At 53.1% G+C, this 24,028-nt stretch overlaps 1 protein-coding gene across 4 annotated transcripts; it reads left to right on the forward strand.

Moving 5' to 3' along the window:
- Positions 1 to 2,138: 2,138 nt before the first annotated feature.
- Positions 2,139 to 14,845, forward strand: Pgf (placental growth factor). Of its 4 annotated transcripts, XM_046440855.2 has the most exons (8): positions 2,139 to 2,295; positions 2,431 to 2,573; positions 3,747 to 3,789; positions 8,196 to 8,392; positions 8,610 to 8,686; positions 10,678 to 10,707; positions 10,813 to 10,875; positions 13,976 to 14,845. In XM_046440855.2, the coding sequence occupies exons 2-8, from the start codon at positions 2,499 to 2,501 to the stop codon at positions 14,001 to 14,003; spliced, it is 513 nt and encodes a 170-aa protein (XP_046296811.1). In that variant the 5' UTR covers positions 2,139 to 2,295; positions 2,431 to 2,498; the 3' UTR covers positions 14,004 to 14,845. The 4 variants fall into 4 exon arrangements, with proteins under 4 accessions (XP_046296811.1, XP_046296812.1, XP_046296809.1 ...); XM_046440856.2 differs by having other exon boundaries at positions 2,139 to 2,573; positions 10,813 to 10,879; XM_046440853.2 differs by having other exon boundaries at positions 2,139 to 2,573.
- The last annotated feature ends 9,183 nt before the right edge of the window (positions 14,846 to 24,028 follow it).

The raw sequence follows: 24,028 nt of genomic DNA on the forward strand, positions 1-24,028 counted from the left end.
ACCAAATGCTAGGCAGGTGTTCTACCACTGAGCCCCAGCCCCAGCCCCAGCCCAGAAGCTGGGTGTGGCCTGTGGTCTAGTGTCCATAGATTGAGGTGCCCTTGTGGGAATCATACACATTCCCTAAAGTATTGAGGCCACACAGGAGTGAAGAAGGAGTGCTTTGGCATTCCCGGCCATCTGTGCCATTCACACCATAGTTAATTTAATGTTGAGGGAATGGTGGTACTATATCCCCAGCACCTGGGCAAGAGCTTAGAGCACAGTAGGACTAAAGTAATATGTATCAAATGAATGAATAAATACATAATGCACACCTCTATATAAGCACAGTGACAAGCAAATATGCTCAACACATAAGCACTCAAAATATTTAATATAGACAATCATATATGATACAGATAAATACACACATTAGTGCATAATACACACATATGAATCCAAATCCCAAAGAGACACAAATACGTGCACACATATACACAGATGTCATGGGCAAATGCATGATACAGCTCACAGCACAGAGCTTCTCACCTTCATGCACATGCACAGTGACTCTCCCCAATGACCATGGGCCCAGGAAGAAATATATCCATCTTAAAAACCCTAGCATGTTGGAGCTCATCAGAATGCTTTTTGCAGCCCCCGCTTAGCTGGCCGCTGACTGGCCCTTGGCTCCTGGACCTCCAGGCTTAGAGCTAACTGGGCAGGGAGGCAGCGTCTCTGGCAGCCCCTCGTGGGTGGGCAGGCAAGCAGCAGACCAGAGGTCACTGGGGTGAGACCCAGGATTGCCCTGGCCTCCCTGCTTCTGGCTGAAATGTGAGCTGTAGGGGTCACCTCCCAGGCCCTCTCCTCCCCCACAGTCCCCCACCACCCCCAGGCCCAGCCAACTCATGATTCCAAATCCTGCCAGGTCCTTGTAGCCAGGGCTGTGACAGTGGTAGTGGTAAAGAATCATTGAGGACTAAGGGGGAATAAACACAAATGCCACCAACTTGCATGGTTACATATAGAAGCCTGTCCAGGTATTCACAAACAGTGAAGGACGCACATATGCAGAGACACATCAGGCATACAGACTCATAATCCCACAGAAATACATGTTCAGACATATTTCCAAACATCCCTGGACACACACACACACACACACACACACACTCACTCATGCATACAGAGATACTCAAAGACCCAGCCCATACAGTGTCCTATTTGGATGGTCGGTGGGCACACCACTGGATGTGTATCTTCACAGTCACACACAAATGCTCATGCACGCGAACAGACACAGACCCAGTCACTACACCCCTCCCTGCTACACGGGAGCATTTCCTCCTTAACCTGGGACCAGGAGATGCCAGGTTAGACCACTCCACCCCTGCTGGGCTGGCCAAAGCGCGCTCTTCCCCAGGAGGAAGCAGGGCTGGACCCCCAGCCAGGTGCCCTGAGGTGCTTCCTGTGGGCCGCCCACAGCTGGGCTGCCCTGCTGGCTGCGTGGGGGGCTGAGGGTGGTAGACAGGGTGGAGAGACGGTTCTGGAGTCACGTAGCTTGGATTTTGTCTCTGCTAGTTCTCCGGAAACACAGGCACGCGCACACGCACACACGCGCACACGCACATGCACTTTTCAAGAGTGCACGTGTGCGTTCAACATTGGCAGGCGGGGCACTCTCACAACCTCGGTTTTTTCGTCTATAAAATGGGATCACTGATCCTTTCACCCCCGAGGACTGTGGGGATGGCGTGACATGGCCACGCAGGGTCAGACCAAGGTGCTGCCTCCTAGGGATGCAGCGCAGCTGTCCCCGAGAGGCAAAGTCCTGAGCCTCGATGGCAGACGTTGGGCGGCGCACCTGGAGGCACCACCCGAGGTGGCCAGCCCAGAGAGGCCGGCTGGGTCGTGGCTCTGGGTGGGCTGGCCCGGGGCGGGCTGAGGCCCTGGGGTCTGTGTGGCGATCGCCCCGTCCACTAGCCCCAGGCTCGGCGCGCTCCGCTCCGCGCCGCCGCCGACGCCGCCGCCGCCGCCCCGCGGGCCGCGCTCTGCGCTGGGCCGCTGCCGGGCCTCGGGCGGGAGGCGCGGTGGGCGGGGTGGCCTGGAGCCCCGCCCCGTGCACAGCCTTGAAACCGCGTCGCCGACCAGCTTCAGTCCCAGAAGAGAGCTGCTGTCTGAGCAGGAAACTGCATCCTCAGACTTCTTCTGCCCAGCCACGAGACGACTTGTGGTCGCATCGTGCCCCCGAGGACCCTCCCAAGGACTTGCCTGCCCCACGCCGCTCCGACCCGCCGGGAGGCTCCTCACCAGGTACCGCAGCCACAACCTTACCTGCTGGCTCCTGACTCCCCGAGCTTCCAAAGGATGCTCGGGCCACCAGCGGGGACCTCCGGGCAGCAGTGAGGGGGACATTCAGCCCCTCACTCAACTCTTGTCCTGTGCCAGGAAACCCCCCAGGGGGACTAGCATGGTGATTTTCCCTTGGAGCCCCCTGGCTCAGGACTTCTGAGAAGATGCTAGCCCTGAGGCTGCTCACTTGCTTCCTGCAGCTCCTGGCTGGGCTGGCGCTGCCTGCTGTGCACCCCCAGGTAAGAACACCCCCCACCCCTGGCCTGGCTCTCCTAATCTCCCCCTCCCAGCACTGGAAGCAGGGGGCTCTGAAGTCACAGACCTGCTCCATGGAGCAGGACCTCCTAGGATGTACACACATTTCCCAGGGGCCAGGCTGGACCAGTGTCCTCTGGGAAGAGCTCTCAGACTGGGCTGTCCCCAGCTCCAGGGGGCTGTCTTGGTGGGGGCAGGGAAGCCACAGGGAGGAGGGAGGTTTCCTGTCTGGCCCCTGGAGCCCTAGTGGCTTTGCTAAAAGCATCTGTCCACTAATCCCAGGCAGTTCCCTGGCCTTGTGGTCAGGGTCGAGGCCCGGTGACCAGCCAGGCGCCCCCAGGACCTCTGACCTGGCCTGGTGGGGAGGAAGCTGGCTGAAGAGGCTGTTGGTGGGGAGGATAGGCCCTGCCCCCACAAGAGCTCAGGGGTGAGCTGGGGATGAGACAAGGGGTCCTGCTATGCCCTCTCCTCTGGGTGGGTGGCTGGAGGTCCTGAGTGCAGGGCCTGGGGAAGTGAGCAGGGCCCTTTTCCCAGGAGCTGGGTGAGTTTGGCTGGGAGCCAGCTTGGGCAGTGAAATCCTGACAAAGCCAATGAGCTCCCTTCCCACTGCACTGCCCTGCTGCCCTGGGAGTCCCCAGCCGCAGCCCAGGAGTTGGTGGACTGGACAGTCCCCTGCTGAGCAGCCCAGCCACCAGCCTGCCTGCTGCAGGGCTGGCCAGAGGTGTAACGTTACCGGCAGCACCAGCTCATGGCGCCGCCTGCTCCAGCCCCTCAGCTCCCACCAGCTGATCACCTCCCCCTGGGCTCTGGCACCCAGCCAAGGCGGGCTGTACAGGGCCCAGCAGGGCTGGTCTGGGGGCTGGGTAGAAGGGAGACCCCACAGGATCATAAGATCTTTGGGACACAGGAGGCCTCCAGAGGCCTCCAGCCTCCCATCCTTTTCCAAATGAGGAAACTGAGGCCAGAGAGAGGTGGGACTTACCTAGGGTCTAATTGGTTTTAGTCACGTGTAGAAAGAGGCAGCTCTGAGACAGGGCAGAGTGTGTGCAGAGGGTGGGGAAGAGTTCTGGGGGCCTCTACCTTCCTGCCATCACATGGGTCCCAGAACGCAAAGCCCCAAGGTGACCTCCGTCATTTCTGCACCTTTCTGTCCACAGCAGCGGGCCCTGTCTGCTGAGACCAGCTCATCAGAGGTGGAAGGTAAGCAGCCAGGCTGGGGTCCATGTGCTCAGCCCCTCTCCTTCCTCCCAAGCCCCAGCAGAGGATGGGATGGGATTGGCATGCAGAGTTGGGTACTGGCTGGAAATAAGTTGGGAGAGTCTATAAGCTACTGCTGATGAAGTTGGCAGGACCTGATCAATCTACCCATTGAGACCCAGCAACATGGAGAGGTGTAGCAGCCCTGGGCCAGAGTCACTCCACTCTTGGGCTGGCTAGGAACCTGTTCCCAGCTTGGGGTGAGGGTGCAGTCAGGGTCTTGGAGGGTGGGGTAGGCAGTGAGTGCCAGGATCCAGACTGGGGGTCTGGGAGCTGGATGCAGTGGGCAAGCAAGCAAGAGGACCGGGTGGGGTAAAAAGCCTCCCCACAGCCCAACCCTGGTGGAGCTGCAGGGATCTGACCAGGCCTTTCCATTGATTACAAACAGACAGAACATGAGTCGCGCCCTCCCTGGCCCCAACACTCCCCGCCCCGGGTTGCATCAAGAGGGAATCTTCAAAGGGCAAGGAGACATTTGCCAAAGAGACATACGTGCAGAAGACAAGAGGCCCATGCCAGGCCCCCTGCCTTGCTCCTCCCTTCCTGCCTCTCCAAGACGTGCAGAGTGGCCACACACCACTGCTGAGGCTTCCCACCATGCTGTGGGAGGGGGGCGTGTAGAGACGTGCACACCACACACTCGTGTGATAGCCGTCCATGGGCTGGGACACCCTCTGTTGGCTTGCCCGCCTGGCTACTTGCCTGCCAACCCAGCAGCTAGATTCTCTCACGCTGATGCCTGAGACCCAGACCCCTTGGCCACTGAGCAGGGGCGGGTTAGCTATCCTTGGCTTCGGTGACACCCCTTGCTATGCCCTCTGGAACTGCCTTAATATTATGCTCTCTGGGATTTGGGGAGGGACTAAACCCCAACCCCCCAACTCTACACCATGTTCATTTTGATGCTTTTAGTGCAGTTTTGGCAACAGGTGCCAAAGATGTCTGAGCCTCAGTTTCCTCATCTGCAAAATGGGAGCATTCGACTACATGATTCTGAAGGTTCTTTCTTTTTCTAAGACTATAGGATTCTCTGACTCATGGAAGATACACAAAGATATACACCAGGATGTTGGGTGAGGAGGTTTGAGAGCATAGATTCATATAGGTCAGCTCAGCTGTCATTCTAATCCATCAGGGAGCTTGTATTGTGGCCAGGGAAGCACAGTGAGCTTTGGGCTCCAGTGTTCAAAAATCTGAAAATGACATCTCTTCCTGCTAACACCGAAGCAAGAGAGATACCATGGTCTGACCATGGCCATTGATTTTTCATTCTTCATGGGCATTTACTATCATGTCGTTTGACCACGGGGCTGTGAACTAAGAAAACATTCACATTATCCATACTTTACAGATGAAGAACCTGGAGTTCAGAGAGGTCCTTAGGATCGCCTAAGCCTCAGGCACTTTGCAATGTATCTGGCAGAACCTGCCACCAGGCCCTCCCAACTGCTGGGTGGCTGAGCAGGCACAATCAGGGTGTCCCTTGTGGCTGGCTGGCTATGTGCCCCATTAGTGAGGAGGACACCTGCTGGGCTCCGGCTGGTGGCCAGCGGCTCAGCCCAGCCCAGCAGCCCCTCCCCAGCGGCTTCCAGAAGCTTGTTCTCAGGATTAAACATGTCCCTTCCTGGGTGTCCTCTATTCTCCATAAAATAGAAAGTTAGGAACAGATGGAGACGCACCCACAGGGCTGGAGAGAGCTGAGCGCCCAGGAGTGGCTGCAGGAGTAGCCTCCTTGGGGGAACACCCAGCCCTGGCCCAGTGCCTGATGGGGCCTCAGCCTCCCCTTCCTCTCACCCCACCCCCACCCCAAGCCCTGACAGACCAAGGGCCAGCAGCCGCGCTCCCTGGAGCAGCCCAGTGGAGCTCCCTCCTGAGGGGCTCGGCCCACACCCCACACGTGACAGCAGCCACCGCACTCCCTCAGCTGGCCCCTCGCCCAGCCCAGTGTTGTTCCTCCTTCACACCCAGACAGGGGCCTCCAGAGATGAGCTACTCTTTCTAGGTAGCTTCCAGGTAAACCAGGCCCCACTCCTCTGCCTTCTCCGCCCTTACCAACAGTCTCCCTACCTGGGCCAGAAAGTGACAGATTTCAGGATCTCGGAGCCCTGGAGCCTGGGTGCTGTGGACGCAGAGCCCTACCATGGGTGTGGGGTCGAGGAGAGGAAATCCCTTCCTCTGCAGCCTTGGCCCAGCTGGCTCTGCTCAACCTGGCCGTGGCCTCTAGGCCCAGCTGGGTGGGATTTATTTATGGATGACAGGGGGCTGGGGTGCTCCCTTCTCTGCTCGTGTCCCCCTCCCTAATGGCTGGTCCCAGAACAGGAAACCGAGCCTTCTGCTGTGCTTGGGCCCTGACTATCCCTCTGCTCTTATTTATGTTTCCACGGCAGAGATTAAATGTTCAGAGTCGCATAGTGCTCACGAAGGTTCTAGACTAAACATACAGCTCATGGAGCTGGCGATAGGAAGGTGCTCTCTGACCCTGTATTGCGGAGGCAGGCTCCCCCTGGGCTGCAGGGTGCCTATGGGGAAAGAGGACTTGTTTCCCTCTTGGGCCCAGGGGGAGTGTCCAGTGGCCTGGAGAGGGAGTGTCAGGGAGCCTGGGGATCCCCCTCCAGCCCTGGTCCAGCCCAAGTGCCCCCTGGGGTGAGCAGCCCACACTCCAGTGAGCTGGGTCTGCTGCGCGGTGGCGGCCCCGCCATCTCCATGTGGCCGTCTTGGCTCTGGGTACTTTCCACCAGCTCCCAGCCTTTCTCAAGGGCCTCTGCTGTGACTGAAGTTTATTTTTCTTCTGAGATTGCCCTGAGACTCAGGTCCTCATAGGCTCAGGGGAATGGACTTTGGCCCCATCTGCCTCCTGGGAAAAGCCATGGGAGGAAGTGAGGGACTGCTGGGAGAGGCCGTTGCTCTATGCCAAGGCTGCAGGGCTCCCAGGTGAGCCAGCTCCCTGTCCTCCTCCAGCAGCTGAGGATGACCATCAGATGTGGAGCAGGATGACCCGGGCCCAGGGCTGTTTCTGTGCCCACATTCTCAAGGCTAGGCCGGCTGGGTTGCACGAGCTGAATCACAGTCTGTCAGAGCGAGGGAGACCTTAGCAACCACCTATTCCCAACCGTCTTTTTCCCTAGCCGGGGAAACTGATATATCCAGAAAGGTTAAGTGACCTCCCCAAGGTCACACAGTATAAAGCCAGGACTAGAAACTGGATGTCCTGGCTCTTGTCCACTCCCAGGGAACCTCTACTGGGTCCTGGCACCAGACCTTCCCTTAAAGGAGTAGTGTTTTTTGAGAGATTCCAGATCAGTCCCCCAAAGATCCCAGTCACCACAACCAGGACAGTTCAGGGTTCAGGGATGGCCCCGGTAATCCTCAATGAACTGTCATCTAATCTGTCAGGAGTCACTTAGCCTGTGTTTACCAGCCCTCTGCCTCACTCCCGACTTCCCAGAGCCTCAGTTGGGCTGTAAAGGAGATAAGAGCCACCAATGATAAGACAGAGGAGGAGAAGCCTGGGGCCAAGCTGTGCTCGGTGGAGGAGCCTAGAGAATCTCTGGGGAAGGCAGAGAGGAGGTGGGAAGGGGACCCTGGGAAGCAGGGGCAGGGCTTTCCTTGGGAAGAAGTGGAAGGGTGGGCCCAGGGTGTAGCTCAGCAGCAGAGCACTTGCCTGGCCCGCCTGAGGCCTGGGGCTTCATCCCCAGCATCGCAAAGAACAAAAGTAAAACAAAAAAAGAAGGAAAAGAACATCACCCTCCTCCTGCAGCACACAGCACAAAAGCCCAGACCTGGGGAAGGACGTCATGTGCCCTGGCTCAGTGTGCTGGCTCTGGCTCCGAGTGGAGAGAAGGCTGGGCCACATTGCTCCATGTGGTCTTGGTTGCAGGCAGAGGAGCTGGCACTGTGTGGGGCGGGACACGAGGGAGCCATGGTAGGCTTCTGGGCAGAGGACTAAGGGGAAGGCCAACCCTCCCTGCAGGACTCCAGAATGGTTTTTAGCACGTTCCCCACGATGGGAGGAAGTACCAGGTCAGGCCTGAGAAGGGTCAGAGGACTTGGGGAGCTGCCAGGCACAGTCCTCAAAGCTCCAAGGAACCAAGACCCGCATGGCTACCTGAGCAGAGAACAGAGCTGAGAGCTCAGGATTAAGAGATTCGGTTCTGCTGGGATCTGTACCCAGAAGAAGAGCCAAGGGTCCAGCAGGCATCCCAAAGGGATCCTGTCAGAAGCTCCGAAGAACAGAGGTGGCTCAGATGGGACTGAGGGCTGAGGGAGAAGGACACATGGGCTACCCTGGGAGCCAGGCCTCGGCTTCAGGGAGCCACCTGCTGGCCTGACCCACCCTCCTGCCTTTGTAGTGATACCCTTCCATGAGGTGTGGGGCCGCAGCTACTGCCGGGCCCTGGAGAAGCTGGTGGACATTGTGACCGAGTACCCTAGTGAGATGGAGTACATACTGAGCCCGTCCTGTGTCTCCCTGAAGCGCTGCACTGGCTGCTGTGGTGACGAGGACCTGCACTGTCTGCCCGTGGAGACAACCAACGTCACCATGCAGGTAGGGGGCCCTCTTCATGTGCCGCGGGCTCCTTGGCCAGCCCCTACCCAGGAACATGCCCACTAGAAAAGATGTGGAGAGAGGAGGAGGCGGGCCAAGGCCCCGGCCAGGGACCCTCGATCCCCTCCCCAGCACAGGGTGCTCCTTCCTGAGCCCGGCTCAGCTCGCGGCCACTCAGCTGCACCCTCACCAGGCATTGGCCTTTTTCTTCCTGCAGATCCTGAAGATCCCCCCGGAGGGTCCACCCTCCTATGTGGAGCTGAAATTCTCTCAGCACGTGAGCTGCGAGTGCAGGTAGGTCCTGGGTAGACCTCCGGGACAGGGTCCCAGGGCAGAGGTGGAGCTACGGGCCCTGCGGCAGGCAGCGCTTACTTCCCTGCTTAATGGAGCCGGGGCAGCTGCCTTTCATTCTCTAACCCCACCAGCCAGTTTGGCCTGGGGAGCTGATCCCAGCAGCTGGAGTACAGCTGCTGAGATGCCACAGGGGAAGGGGAAGCCTGGGTCCCTCCCAGACTTGCAGGGGCTTAGCGCACGTTGTTCCCTTCCTCTGAGATGGGAGGCAGCTGCCACAGGCCCCTGGAGGCAAAGGCATCACAAGGCTGGACTTGGTTCTGGGCCAGGCTGCATGCCCTCGGGAGGGGGCGACTGCGCTGAGAATCAGAAGGAAGGATGAGCTCTGGTGGGAGCAGAGGGGCGGGAGAAAGGACGCGCTGAGGTTTCTTTAAAGTTGAAGCCCCTGCCATCTCACCCTCGTCCAACCCGCTAAGGCTGGGCCAGCACCTGCCTTGCTGCCTGGGTCCCAAGCACTAGGAACAGCAGGCCTGGTACTGACATCCAGGTCCAGAAAGAGCGAGACAGGCTGAGACGCTGCTCTAGGTACCACTAGGCCATGGGGCGAGGCACTGGACTGGCCAGGCCTAGAGCCCGTGTGGGGTAGGAAGAGGCGAAGGACAAGCTCTTATTATGTACCTACTGTGCCCAGCCCCAGATGAGGCATTTGATTGTGTTTTCTCATTTACTCAGATATGTTTATTAAGTGCCTACTGTATGCCAGGCACTGGCCTAGATGCTTGGGATACAGTGATCAGCAAGGCAGACAAGGTCCTTGCTCTTGTGGCTGCCCTGTCCCCACTGTGTAGGTGAGGAAACCCAGGCAGATGCAGCTAGTGAGTATGGAGGGGGGAATTTGGATTTGAACTCTGGCCTGTCTGTCTTAGGCCTCCCCTTTTCATGCTGCCTCTCTTGGTCATCACCACATTCTCCCATAGCCCCAGGACCACTTAGGCTCAGCCCTGCCTGGAACCTGGGGCTCTAGCTTCCCACTTTGAACCTGAGCCCAGACTCCAGGCCCTCTTCACCATGTCAGCATTGAGGGCCCTGTTTCTGCTCAGCCAGCTGTACAGCAAAATCTCAGTCACGATCCCTCCTGGGTACAGTGCTGTACAGTGCCCGTCACCTTCTACATTACCTTTGCCTTTGCACCACTCTTGTAGCACGAGCAGATGAGGAAAGTGAGGTTTCTAGAGTGTCTCTGACTTGCCCTATATGGAGAGCAGGCATTCCCAAGGCAGGAGCAGCCCAGGGCAGAATTCCCTCCCTGCCCACAGCCCAGAACTGACTGTTACCCTGCTGCCCCCTTCCCTCCCCCCACTGTTCCCAGAGAAGACTGAGGCCCCATCCCCTTCCAACAGGCCTGGCAACAGGAACACCTTTCTTCTCACTTCTGGGCCAACAGCCACATCCCCGGGAGGCAGAGCTGGGACATGCCTGGTGACCATGCAGCTTGTGTTCACCTCCCGTCACCACCCTCACCCACTGCCCCTGGTGTTGCCAGGGAGGGGTGGGGGTTGTGCCCTGATAGGCAGCCTTGGCTGGCAGCAATCATCGCCTCTGTCCATGGTCTCGTCCATCAATTACCATCCTTGAGGAAATTCCCAGAATGCACCCTGGAAGGAAGGGGAGGAAGTTAACAGAGAAAGTGAAGAAGCAGAGAATAGACTCAAAAGACCCCAGATTTGATGCCAAGAGGCTGAGGCATGCAGATGAGGAGCCCTAAGGGGGGATTTGTACCTCTCTTGGTGGGGGAGTCACCAGAACCTAGGGTAGGAACCCCAGCCCAGAGGCCTCTGGCCATCTCTCCCTCACCAGCTCCATGCTTCCCCCTAGTGGCCACAGTGTCAACTGCAGAACCAATCCTAGGGAAGTCTGAGGGGAGGTGGCGGGATGGCAGGGGGGCCCCATTACTGCTCTCCTGATTCCCCTCTCCCCTCTCTCTGTTTCCCTAGACCTCTGCGGGAGAAGATGAAGCCAGAAAGGTGAGTGGCAAGAGGCTGGGGCATGGGGTATTCTCCGACCTGCCAGCCCCTGTCCTAGCATGAGGGCCCCAGACGCTTTGTCCTGATGCTTTTGGCTTATTGCAGGAGGAGACTCAAGGGCAGGGGGAAGAGGAAGAAAGAGAAGCAGAGATCCACAGACTGCCATCAGTGAGTGAGTGGGAGCCCAGGGATGGCAAGGAGGCTGGGCCCAATGGGGGGCCTCTCCCTGCTGGCAGGGGTCAGTGGTCCACCTGAGGACAGACAAGGCTCAGGGACTCTTGGTGACCAGAATAAGGGCTGCACCTCCCTCAGGCCCAGAAAGCATCAGGGACCCTCTGTTCTTGCCTTGGCTTAGCCCCTAATCTCTGTGAGATCTAGAACAAATCACGTCACCTTTCTGAGCCTAGTTTTTCTCTTCCTAAATTGATGGGGCAGGAAGTATGCCAAGCGCTGGGTCATTTGACAAACACTTACCAAGCACTTCCTGCGTGCCAGACCCATCGGCAAGCAAGCGAACAAGGGCTTAGGGCATTTACATTCGAATGACACAAAGTTGGCTAGGGCTGCTCCTCACAGCCCTGGAGAGGTGCAGCCCCTACTGGCTCCCAGTTGTTTTTCTACTCTAGGGTCCCTTTGCTTCCTCTTCCCCTCTCCATGTCCCTTGCCTATTTTGGCTTCACATTGGGGACAGCAGGCTGGAGTCCCAGAGTTGAGTGTGGCTGGGAGAGAAGGATTAGAGAAGGGAATACCTAAATTTGTGAGAATAAATAGTAAAAATAAAATATTGTACATGCACAGTAAACCAGGGTTTCCCTTCAGGGCCTAGGTCTGCTTCTAGCTGCACGACAGGAAACCATTTCACGCTGTAGGAGTGGAGCTTACCCAAGTCCTGACCCCAGAAGCCAGGTCCTTCAAGAGTGGAGATCTCTACCCCATCTGGGAAGACAGGGATTTGGCAAAGGCCCCCTGAGGCTTATGGCCCTCATTTCTACCTTGAGCCCACACAGCCATTTAGGGCAGAAACTGGCAGTGAAATCAAGGGAGCCAGGCAGCCCGAGGTACAGAGTGTCCCATCACGCCATCTCCCAGCCATCAGTCATCAACCATTTCATTAGGGCATTTTCTGAAAGAATTTCCAGAACTCATGGACTTTCTTGCTCTCTGTGGTTTGACCCTTTCTTATCATAATTACAAACAGTTGCAAAGGATATAATTTCTGGCACATTGTAAATAATAATATTTTAGTGTAAAACTATTATAAGAGTGAGTCTATAACTCAGTCTCCAGAAATATCCTACTGAATATGCTGTCCTAATGTAGTCCTCCTCATCATCTAATATTAAAAAAATGAACAGCAAAAAAATATATGCATAACCTCCCTTAATATTTACTTACGTATAACATTACTTCTATTTGCCTGGGACTTTGCATTTATGTTTTTTATGGTTCTGGGGATTGAACCCAGGGGTGCTCAACCATGGAGCCACATCCCCAGCCTTTTTTTGAATTTTATTTAGAGACAGGGTCTCACTGAGTTGCTTAGGGCCTCATAAGATGAGGCTGGCTTTGAACTTGCAATCCTCATGCCTCAGCTTCCCAAGCTGCTGAGTTTATAGCTCAAGAGTGAAACAGCTCATTTCTGTTTCACTTCCCCTACAGAATTTCTGCCTAATATAATATTACTTTTAATGCTCAAAAGTCTTTTATTGGGCTGGGGGTTTAGCTCAGTGATAGAGAGCTTGCCTAGCATATACAAAGTGCTGTATCTGATACCCATACTGCAAAAAGAAAAAGAAAAAAATTATTTACCATCTTGTTAGATTTGGCTGCCACAAAATGGTATATAAGTTCAAACTATTTTTAATATCCTGTGAGCATGAAACCAAATTAAATTTTCTCCTGGAATAAATTATTGAAATAATTATTGGTAGTACCACTTGACCAAAACAGCACAAATACATCATACTTTAATAAATTTAAAGCCTAAAAGTACAATCCATCTTATTGGGGATGCATCTCAATGAGAGGGATGTGGCTGCCTCTTTTCAATTAGTTAATGACTCTGTTGATGAATGTTACCTCCTGCCAGACTGAGACGGGATTCAGCATAAATTGCACTTCTGTTTATCATTTTTTGTAGATGAAAAGGTTGAGGAATCAAACTCAGAAATAAGTAAATGGGACTGGATGCCACTCAATTACTTGAACTCCTTCCAAGTTATTTGCCAAAAACCTCAGGGTGATCTGCTAACGAAAATCACTTCTGATGATATATCAGCTGACAGCTAGGTTAGGTTGCTCTTCAATTTTGTTCAAAAATGTAGAAATAGCCTAACTCGCCGGGCTCGGTGGTGCGTGCCTGTAATCCCAGCAGTTTGGGAGGCTGAGGTAGAATGACCGTGAATTCAAAGCCCGTCTCAGCAATTCAGTGAGGCTCTAAGCAAATCAGTGGGACCCTGTCTCTAAATAAAATATTTAAAAAGGGGCTGGGGATGTGGCTCAGTGGTTAAGTGCCCCTGAATTCAATCCCCTGTACCAAAAAAGAAAAGAAATCTACTCACTTGCCAAGGACTTGGTGACCCAGTCCTTTGATGTCTTTCTGTCTCAACACCTACACCAGGATTCAGGTTGTCCTTCCATTTCGTGTCCTCAGAACACTTTCACCTTGCTGCAGAGCACTTTAACAGGATTTAGAAAGGACCAGGTGCATCCCTTCCTTTCTAAAAGAAGAGGGGTAATGAAGCGGACCTCAGTCACTTTTTCACACAACCAATCTTAAGGCCATATACCCACAAAGGCTGAAAACCAATTTCTTTAAAATCATCATTTCTCAGGCTTCACGATCATCTAAAGGCACCTGTTCCCCTATTTGAAGACTGCTGTTCTTACATGAAGTCAGACTGAGTTCAAATGTGACTTTGTCCCTGACTAGCTGTGTGATCTTGGGCGTTTCTTGACCTCTCTGGGTCTCTCAGATGAGAAACTAGGTTCCTTTAGTTCCATGCAGATGAGGGAACATCATCCCACCAGGAAGGCAGTTCTTCAGACTTTCCTCCTGGGATGTTGTGACAGGCTTGGCATGAGGCTGGGCACCTGGGTGAGTGTTCAGTGAAGGGTGGCCCGCAGCTGCTTGATGGCCTTTGTGTCAGCAGGGTCCCAGGAGCATTGCACCCTCCCTGTGCACCCTGTCCAAGCTTCCCCTCTGCGTCCACCTCCCACCCTCCACAGTGTGCTGACACCCCTGCCTGTCTGTGTTTGGTCTTGGCAGGTGCAGTGACACTGTTCCTCAGACGTAACCACCCCTCGGAGGAGCGAGACCCCGCCCCCAGCTTGTGTATTTATTACTGTCACACTCCTGGTGACCTCCCTGCTGGTACCTGTCCTCTATTTATTAGCCAACTGCATCCCTGTTGAATGAATCCCTCCCTCCAGGACAAGAGGAATGGAGGGAAAGGACCCTCAGGAATTCAGTGCCTTAAACAGAACGTGAGAGAAAGAAGGAAGCCAGACACGGACCTGTGGGAGCTTCGGCTTGGGAAGAAGCGAGACATGTGGCCTTGCAAGGGGCAGGCCAGGCCCCAGAGGGGACCCAGAGTCTGTTCCTGGGCCCAGCGCTCTGCACAGGGAGCCCAGCTCCTGGCCCAGGCAGGGGTTCAGGCGCGTGCTCCGGCCACCACGGCCCAGGCTGGGTGGGAAGGAGGAGGGTGGGTGGAGGGGATCCAGACTGGTCCTCCTCTTCCTGACAGCGGCTCTTCACCCAGGAGACCAGGATGTTCAGTGCTGGAGAACGGCACTTGCCTGGGGGCTTTTGCCACTCCTGTCCTCTAAGGTCACGCCCTCCCACTTTGCCACCTGCTTATTTTGGGAACATTTTTCTTTCTAGCCAGGGCACCACCACTCTGTCCCCGTCTCAGGGACTTAGGCTGAGTGGGCCCCAGGCTGGACAGCGAGCAGGCTGGACAAGGAGGAGCCCAGCAAAATGGGAATGAGGTCACCGGGAGAGGGGCCCTTGTGTCTTAGCCCAGTGGCTGCGGAAAGTGGAGCAGATTCCCCAAGGGCCCTGTGCCCCACCAGCTGCCCCGCAGGGCCGTCTGACTGCCAAGCCAGATTCTCTTGAATAAAGCATTCTAGTCTGGAAGCAGCCTGTCCAGGGTCGTGTGTGCTGGAGCAGTGGGCAGGAGCAGAAAACGGGCAGAGCGCAAGGCCACCTCGGAGCCTCAGTTTCCCATCTTAGAAAACCTGCCCAGGTTGCAGCACAGCGAGGTGGCGTTCTCCTGCCTTCTTCCTTTGACAGTAGAGAAGCGGAGGCCCAAGAAGTTGAAATGACGGATGGAGCCAGAGGACATCAAACTGGGTGGGATTCAGAGGACAGGACCACGTCTCCAACTCACCAAGTGACCCTGGGTCTCCTTCTACCTTCCTTTTTCATCTCTAACACAAGGGCCTTCGCTAGATGGTCCTCCCACTTGGACACATTCTAACAGTGCCCAGGCTCCAGTCTCCGTGTCCTGGGTCATCATGGAGACTTTTTCTATACAGGCTATTCCAGGGCTGCCCTGGGGCTTGCTCAGGCCCACTCCCACAGCACCCTAGGGCCACACCTTCCCCAACGAGGGGCTCCCAGATGTAGTCTTACCCCAGAGTTGGGGAGAGGCCTGGCCCTAGCCACCTCTGAACACCATAAAATTCAATGGTCCCCTTCTGCCCCAGAGCCACCTTACCCCACCCAGCGCAGGGCCTGGCCCTCTAGACCCCAGGTGAATGGAGTTCCCAGACTCCTCAGGCTGCAGGGACACCTCCGGACCTGGACCCCAGGGCACTGAACTGCAGGATCTCCACCTGCTCAGGCTGCTAGAAGCAGGGGTTTTCTGCCAATTTCTTCTTCCTTTTACTTCCCAACTTCCTCCGCCTACCTCCTTAATACCTTGGCATGAAAAAATGTTCCCTTCTATTTATGAGTCCAGACCACTTACTGTTGGACCCCCATGTGCTTCTGACCCTGAAGTTGTGTGTGTCCTTTTATGTCATGGGTATTGGTAGAAGGGGGTTCCCCGTTCTCTCCTTGGCTCCAGTTCCTCATTTCAGTCTGAAACCCATAGGACCCGCCTCCGACTTTGGAGGGGGGCCATGAAGGGCCTGGCAGGGTGGAGCGACCTCCTCAGGCCCTTGGCGGTCTGTTCACTGCGGCCTGGGCCTCTCAAGGACACTCTGGTCTGAATGTGCTCCTGGCTGGTGATCACAGGGAGGGTGTGGGTCAGCCCCAGGGGACACTCTTAGCAGAAGAAATGCACTTTCCTGCTTCTCTAGGCTTTGTCTGCAGCTGCTCTGGTTGCCTTTGACCGACTGAGAGTAGCCCTCCCCTTGGCCAGGCCTCCAGCTCAACTCGGAGGACCCCGGCCCTGCCCCTGGGCATCATCAAAACTTTCATCTCCCTGAGTGTCTCACACAGAGGGCAGCCTCCTGTAAAGACCTAGACAAACCAGGGCGGCTCCCGGAGGTCAGGAGCGAAATCCCACATCCTTGGCCAGGAGCTCTGCAGCAGGAACAAGTAGGAGAGGAACTGAAAGGAACTGGCGGGTCCACTCAACCACACTGACAGTCCATTCAGATCATTGGGTCCTAAAGGAAAAGGATCTTTTTATTTGTTTGACACCCATTAGGGAGCCTCCCTTCGGTTACAGACACCATCCCAGGCACTGAGGTGCCAGTGTGGAATCAAATGCATAAGGACTAGTTCTCACAGTCACATTCCAGTGGAGAGACAGACCCCAAGTGGGCGTTAGAGGGTATGAGGTGGCTCTTGGCTCTTTATATGCTTAAGCTGGTGACTAGACTCAGAGCTAAGAAAGAAGGGGCTTTTGAGCACCTCCTTTTTTCCCCCCCAATGCTGGGGATTGAACCCAGGTCTTTGTGTGTTCTAAGCAAGCAGCTCTACCACTGAGCTACATCCCCAGCCCTGAGGACCACAAATTCTAAAACAAAGAAATGATTTGGGGCTGGACACATTTGCCCATGGGATTTGTTAAGAGAGGGCTGAAGTAATTCTGTGACATGTAGACACCACCCAGCTCTCCTTCCTCGGCTCTATAAGCAGCAGCCCAGGAAGGGGAAGGGGGGAGACAAGGTCCCTGGAGTCCTGGGTGCAGCCCTTTTCCCTCTCTCCCTGGGGCTGGATTTTCCCATGTGCCATCTGAATGGGGAGTCAGGGTTGTACAGAATGGAAGAGACACTGAGAGGGAACCCTTTGGGGCAGCCAGCAGGAGTCTCCTATAGGGCAGATGAACATGACAGAATGTCCTTGAGCTGTTTGGCCCATGTTCTCCTGAGAAGGAGGCCTGTGGGGTACAGCGGTGTGAGGGTGTCAGACAGGGAGCTGGAAGTGATCTCCCACATCAGGGGACAGTAGCGCAGCGTGGGCCTGCGGTGAGCCCACAGAGGGTTGGCCTCCTCGTCATGCAGGTGCATGCATAGCCAGAGAAGAAACGGCATAGCTGAGAAGGACTTCCCCCAATCCCCGCTGCCCTCTCCCGCCATGTGTGTGAAAGAAGAGAAAGGGACTGAGAAAAAGGCAGGAGGGGTACAGGGGCAGGACACACCCCTCGTGGATCCCCTGCACCAAATCCAGGCCCTGCCTGGGGCAGGAAAAGGATCTTAAACTGGATGGACCAGCTTAGGAGAGGTTGGTCATTTCAATAAATTCAAGTGTCAAGGACATTAGAAGTTTTGCCCAAAATTCTTTAAGGAACAGAAAAAGGAACATCAACACAGTTCACCTAGAAGCAATGATGGGAGATAAACAACACAAAATAAAAAACAAGTTTGTACCCTACTATTTACTCAATAAGCAAGTCACCCATGTGAAATGAATTAACAAGAAAATACCCTGTTGCCAAAATGTGGTTAAGGCATATTAGGGATGGACTTGACACTCTGATCCGGAGGTGATCTCTCTGTTCCCTCTCTTTGCATCCAGGATGGCCTGGTCCCTTTGAAATTATTCCAACCCTAGCTTTCAAGAGCACTGGTGCACCGGGTATGGTGACACATGCCTATAATTCCAGTGATTTGGAAGGCTCAGGGAGGAGGTCACAAATTTGAGATCAGTCTCAGCAATTTAGCAAGGCTCTCAGCAACTTAGCGAGACCCTGTCTCAAAAAGTTAAAAAAAAAAAAAAAAAAAAAAAGACTGAGGATATAGCTCAGTGGTAAAGTGTCCCTGAATTAAATCCCCAGTGCTGAGAGAGAGAGAGAGAGAGAGAGAGAGAGAGAGAGAGAGAGAGAGACTGGCAATTCTGTTATGGTCTCTTGAAACATAGCTCTATATGAAGTCAACCACCAGCCTGAGTTTGCCATGTTGGAAGGAAGCTCAAGTTGACCATATGGAGATAGGGAGAAGAAGACAAATGCTCAGTCATTGTGGCCATCTCAGCTGAGATCCCAGACCTCACAGAGCAAAGCCGAGTTCTGATTGATTTCCTAACCCACAGAATCATGGGATACTATAACAAATCGTATTGAGGCAGGTTGTCATGCAACAATAGGTAACCAGAACGGAAAAACAGGGAAGATGAAGAGATGGCATCAGGGCAAGGCACTCTAGACCTCCATCTCTCTGTGGAGGTGACACTTCTGGCATGACATTATAGTCATGTGATGATCAGGATAAGAGTAATCCAAACAGAGGGCACTGCTGATGTAAAGGCCCAGAAGGGATCTCCTTGTGGCTGGCACATGATGAGTGAGGGAGGAAGGGGTATGAGCTGTGTTGAGTTTGCTGTAATATGAAGGGAAACCACTTGAAGTTCTCCAGCAGGAGAACAAAGTGACATTAAGTACATTTTGGTTTCGGGAAGAGTACTGGGGATTTAATCCAGAGGCGTTCAACCCCTGAGCCACATCCCGAGCCCTTTTGTTTTTTATTTTGAGACAGGCTTTCTCTAAGCTGCTTAGAGCCTCGCTATGTTGCTGAGGCTGGTCTCAAACTTGCCATCCTCCTGCCTCAGCTTCTGGAGTCTCTTGGATTACAGGCATATGCTACAGCACCCAGTGACATTAGGTACATTTTTAAAGGATCACTGTGTCCACTATGTGGATAATGATCTCTAAGGACACAAGACTGGAGGTACAAATATCACTTAGAAGGCTGTGACAAATCCAAGCAACCAATTATGGCGGATTGTTCTAGGAAGAAGGACCAGGGATAGAGAAAAGTAGGGAATTCAGTGCATAGACTGGTTACTCTGACCATTCATCCATTCAGGAATATTTTTTTTTTAATTTTTAATATTTATTTTTTAGTTATCGGCGGATACAACATCTTCGTTTTGTATGTGGTGCTGAGGATCGAACCCGGGCCTCACGCATGCCAGGCGAGCGCGCTACCGCTTGAGCCACATCCCCAGCCCCTCAGGAATATTTTTCAAGTCTCCTAAGTCTAGGTATTTTGTAGTAGATACGTGTGTAAAGGGGCAAAATAGATTAAAATCCAGAAGTCTTCCAGTCTTCCCCAAAGAAAAGTCTATTCTGCAAGAAGTAAAGAGGTCGTAGCTGAGAGGCTGTTGATCGACCTAAGAACTAAGAGAGAGGCCAGTGGGTAGAGGGGAAATAAACAAAAGTCTGGAACTAGAGAAGGAGTCAGGGATTTTGCTGCAGAGCCTATGATAAGGCAATATGGGGAGTGCCAGGCACGGTGGCCCACACCTGTAATCCCAGCTTTTGGGAGGCTGAGGCAGGAGGATCGTTGAGTTCAAAGCAGCCTCAGCAAGATAGCAAGACTCTAAACAACTTGGCAAGATCTGTCTCAAAATAAAAAGGGCTGGGGATGTGGCTCAGTAGTCAAGCACCCCTGCTTCAATCCCTGGTACCAAAAATTGAAAAAAAGGAAAAAGATAATATGGGGAGTGAAAGAAGGGCTTTGGGGGAGTCCCTATGCTTCCCTAAGGCTGAAGGCACTGATGCTCTTTAAAAGATCTTCACTCCATAAGACACTCGGGGGCCCAGGTTAGAGCTCAGTGGGAAAGTCCTGGCCACACATGTGGAAGGTCCTGGGCTCAATCCCCCAGCACCAAAAAAAAAAAAAAAAGAAGAAGAAGAAGAAAGGAAGGAAGGAAGGATCAGATTGTAAGAGAAAGGAAGAAAATTGGGTGGCATGTGAGCTGTGTCTTAAAGAATACAAAGTCATTTTGGCGATGACAGGGGAAGCCCAGTTCCAGGTGGAGATAACCCACTGACGTCCAGAGGTGGGAACTCCCACAGCTGGACAGGGGTCTCGGGCGTCTGGCCTTTGCTGGGTAATGGAAGGTGCGGAGGTTTTTTGTTTATTTGAAGAGAAACATGACATGGTCTTGGAATTCAGGGCTGAAAGAAAATGCCCACATTTTCACCTCCTCATTTTACAAACGAAGAAGCCGAGGCCCAGGTCATCCAACACAAGAAGTGAGCCAGAATTTTCAAATGTGTCCACAAGAACTGAGAGAGAATCGAACCCAGCTCGGCTCCGAGGGCCAGACCATCTGCGAGGTGGGTCCGGGTGGATCAGCAGAAAAGGCCCCTCCACACTCTCTGGGGGGAAATCAAGGCTCCAGACTGGGCGGCGACAGGACGGAGGCTTGGTGTGGAAAGATGGCTGTCTGTCAGCACCAGAGCCCAGCAGCTGTTTTCCTGGAGGAGCCTGACCCTTCTCTTTCCTGAGGGGAGCCTGAGCCCGCCCCTCCCCCTGACATTGGCTGTGACTGAGGCAAATGAGGCCACACCTCAGGGGCTCTAGGCCAGAAAGATGGTGTGTTTCTAGTCCCTGAGGAAATCACTGGTCAGGCCAGGCAGGAGGAGAGGAGGTGGAGGCTGTCACAGAGTTGGGTGGCGGAGACAGGGCACTCCCTCCACATGGACTTCCTTTACCCACTGCAAGATCACTCCACACTGTCCCCAGTCAGTGCACCCCCCTGCTCCCCCTTCCCTCTCCTCTGTCCTCTAAGGCCCAGCCCCCAGCCAGCCAGCCCAGGCCACCCAAGTTACCACACAGGCACCATGGTAACAGGAGCCTCAGCTGCTCCCAACCACCCAGCTCACAGTGACGGTGCTGGTGTTTACAGACATGGTGATGCCTGGTGGCCCCAGCCTGGAGTGGTGAAGCCATCCTTCCCTGAACCCCTGGAGCCTTCTCACTTGCCAGACAAGCTGGAAGGAAGTCCTGAGGGGGTGAGAAATCCGCCAGAGGAATTCCCGCCCCAGCCTCCTGGAGGGTCAGGGGCTGACAGCTGGCCTCGGCTGGCTGCCCACTGCGTGTGCACACACAGAAGCCCAGCGCTGAGGGAGGGAGGCGGCGCAGCGGGCTCAGGTTCACATGTGGTTCACATGTGGTCACCGTGCACCAGTGCCGGGCCTGTGGGGTCATGGAGCTCATGATGCAGGAGAGGTGGTGATGCAGGAAGGGGGTCCAGCCAGGGCAAACCCTGGAGCTGCTCCCCCACCCCCTACTCCTGTCCCCAGAGCAGCTGGAAACACAACTTCTCATCAGGGAGCTGAGGAGTGGCTGGGGCTCCAGTCATATCCAAATCCAAATCCTGGAGGCTCTGATGCCTATAGGATCTTTTCTTAGAGACTAGCCCTGACCAGTCCGGATGAGCTCCAGCAGCCAGGGCTACACAGGGCCTTCACCAGGCTTTCATTTTTATGTGTGTGTAGATTTGTCTGCCACCCACCTCCCTTCCCTCTGAGAATAAAACATTCCCATCCTCTTAGGAAAGATTAATTGTTATGAAGCTAGGATAACAAGTAACTCTTAGTACTGATTATAAAACTGGTTTATATGGCCACTTGGTTAAGTAACCAGGCTCCCCAAACCACACAATCAGTCATGGCCCCATGCTTCTGAAAACAACCAGTTGGCAGTAGCCTAACTCCAGTGACCGTGCTCCCAGGGCCAAAGATCAAGCAAAAAAGTTGACCAGTCCCTGAACTCCACACTTCCCCAAAACCTCCACAGTAATCTCCCTTAGCTGCAGTTTTGCTTGCCAAGTTTTCAATTACTTGTAGTCATACAAACAGTAAATACTAAATTGAAAAAATCCAGAAATAAATAATTCCTAAGTTTTAAATTGCAAGCTGTTCTGAGAAAAGTGATGAAATTTGCACCACTCAGCTCTGTCCCACCCAGGATGTGAATTACCCCTTCCAGTGTATCCACATTGTATGTGCTATCCACCTGTTAGTTACTTAGTCGCTGAATTGGTTATCAGATGTACTGTAGTGGTATCACAGTGCTGGTTTAAGGGGTTTGGTACTATCCACAGTTTGAGGCATCCACTAGGGACATTGGAACCTATTCCCCACGGATAAGGGAGAACTGCTATATGACTGATTCTCAGCTTTGCTCAGAGATGCTATGCCTTGCAAATGCAGCTTTCCCATGCTTTAACAAGCAGTAAATGCAGCCTCTTGTTTCAGATAATGAGTGGACATGTATTCTTTCAATATTTCCACCCCAAATCTTTCTTTTTTTTTCCTATCGATTTTTTTCCCAAAATTTTTTCCCAAAAATTATTTCTTATAATCTTTATTACAAATTCTCCAAAAATCCAGAGAAAAAGCAATGTACTTTTTTTTCCCAGCATTGCTACAAAATTGGCCTAGATGGGAGCAAAAAGCCTTTTCCCCTGCTCTCTCTCTCTTATCCCTCTCCTCTTCCCCCAGCTCCCAACTCTATCCTGGGGGAATGACTGCGGTGAATCCTCCCGTGTTCCCACATGGTGCATCTACAAGACAAATAAGTCTCTCTTTTGATAAAGAGGATCATGTTCCTTGGCATAAATTTTACTATGCAGCATTATGTCAAAAGACTTATCAGGATAAATACAGGGGGAAAAAGCGGGCAGAGGAAATATCCTGCCACATACACTTAATTTTTGATACCTAAGTGAGATTATAATATACCTTTTATTTTATAATTTTTTTTCTTTTTCTTTTGGTGCTGGGGATTGAACTCAGGGTTGCCTTACTGTTGAGCTACACCCTCAGTCCTTTTTTTTACTTATTTATTTTGAGATAGGATCTTATTAAGTTGCTGAGGGTCTTACTAAATTGCTGAGGCTGGTCTCTAACTTGAGATCCTCCTGTCTCAGCCTCCCAAATTGCTGGATTACAGGCGTGCACCACTACACTGGACTGTAATTTTCTTTTTAAATTTAATGTAGTGTATAGACAGTTTCCCATGACATTAGATAGACTACAATATTATTATTATAATCATTATTTTGGTACCAGAGATTGAACTCAGGGGCACTTAACCACTGAGCCACATCCCCAACCCTTTTTATATTCTTATTTTGAGACAGGGTCTCCCTAAATTGCTCAGGGCCTAAGTTGCTGAGGCTGGCTTTGAACTTGCAATCCTCCTACCTCAGCCTCCTTTGCCACTGGGATTACAAGCGTGTGCCACGGCACCTGGCTTACAATATGAATTTTAAGTACTGAATTGTATTGCATCTTTTGGGTATCCCATAGTTTGATTAATTGATCTGTTATTGGATATTTCGTTTCTTCTTTCTGTTGTCATAACTACAGCGCTGTGATGAGCATCCTTTTTTTTTTTTTTTGATATTTATTTTTTAGTTTTCGGCGGACACAACATCTTTGTATGTGGTGCTAAGGATCGAACCCAGGCCGCAGGCATGCCAGGCGAGCGCACTACCACTAGAGCCACATCCCCAGCCCCTGATGAGCATCCTTGTGGATATGTCTTTGCAGAAATCTCTCCCTTCATAAAAATAGCAACAGTGGCACATTCTCCCTCTGAGTGTCTCCTTATCTTATTCTGGTCCTGGGCTTCAGATGGGTCCATTTTGAAAGACACATCAAACTTTCAGTCTCTGTCTCCGATTTTCCTTGCACCATCGTAACACAACCCTTGCTAGTAATTTCAGGGATTTTGATGGCGCCAGCAGCATTTTCAGTTTTCATCTTGCTCAGCTGTTCACGTTACATTAAACTCTCCGACCTTGCCTCTGCCTGAAGACTGCATGAAGTCTGACCCCTGCCTGCTCTCCAGCTCCTCCCAGGCCATCCCACGCTTTTTTTAATTTCTTTTCTCACTTGTCTTCTCTCGGTGCCTGAAATATTTAGTGCCCACACCTCTCCAGGGCCTTTGCTCAGGCTGTCTCCTCTGCCAGGAAATCCCGTTCCCTCCTGCACCCAACCCCTCAGTTTTGTTGACTGACACACACCGCATCATCTGAAACTCAGCTAGAAGGCACTTCCTCAGGAAAGCCTCCCAACACTGCACTCCTTCAAATTCCATCTGACCCCTCATTAGAGTCTGGCAGAGC

This window comes from Marmota monax, unplaced genomic scaffold, assembly GCF_021218885.2.
Source record: "Marmota monax isolate L192 unplaced genomic scaffold, Marmota_monax_Labrador192_F-V1.1 WCK01_AAM20220418_F8-fsc00017, whole genome shotgun sequence".
NCBI classification, from domain to species: Eukaryota; Metazoa; Chordata; class Mammalia; order Rodentia; family Sciuridae; genus Marmota; species Marmota monax.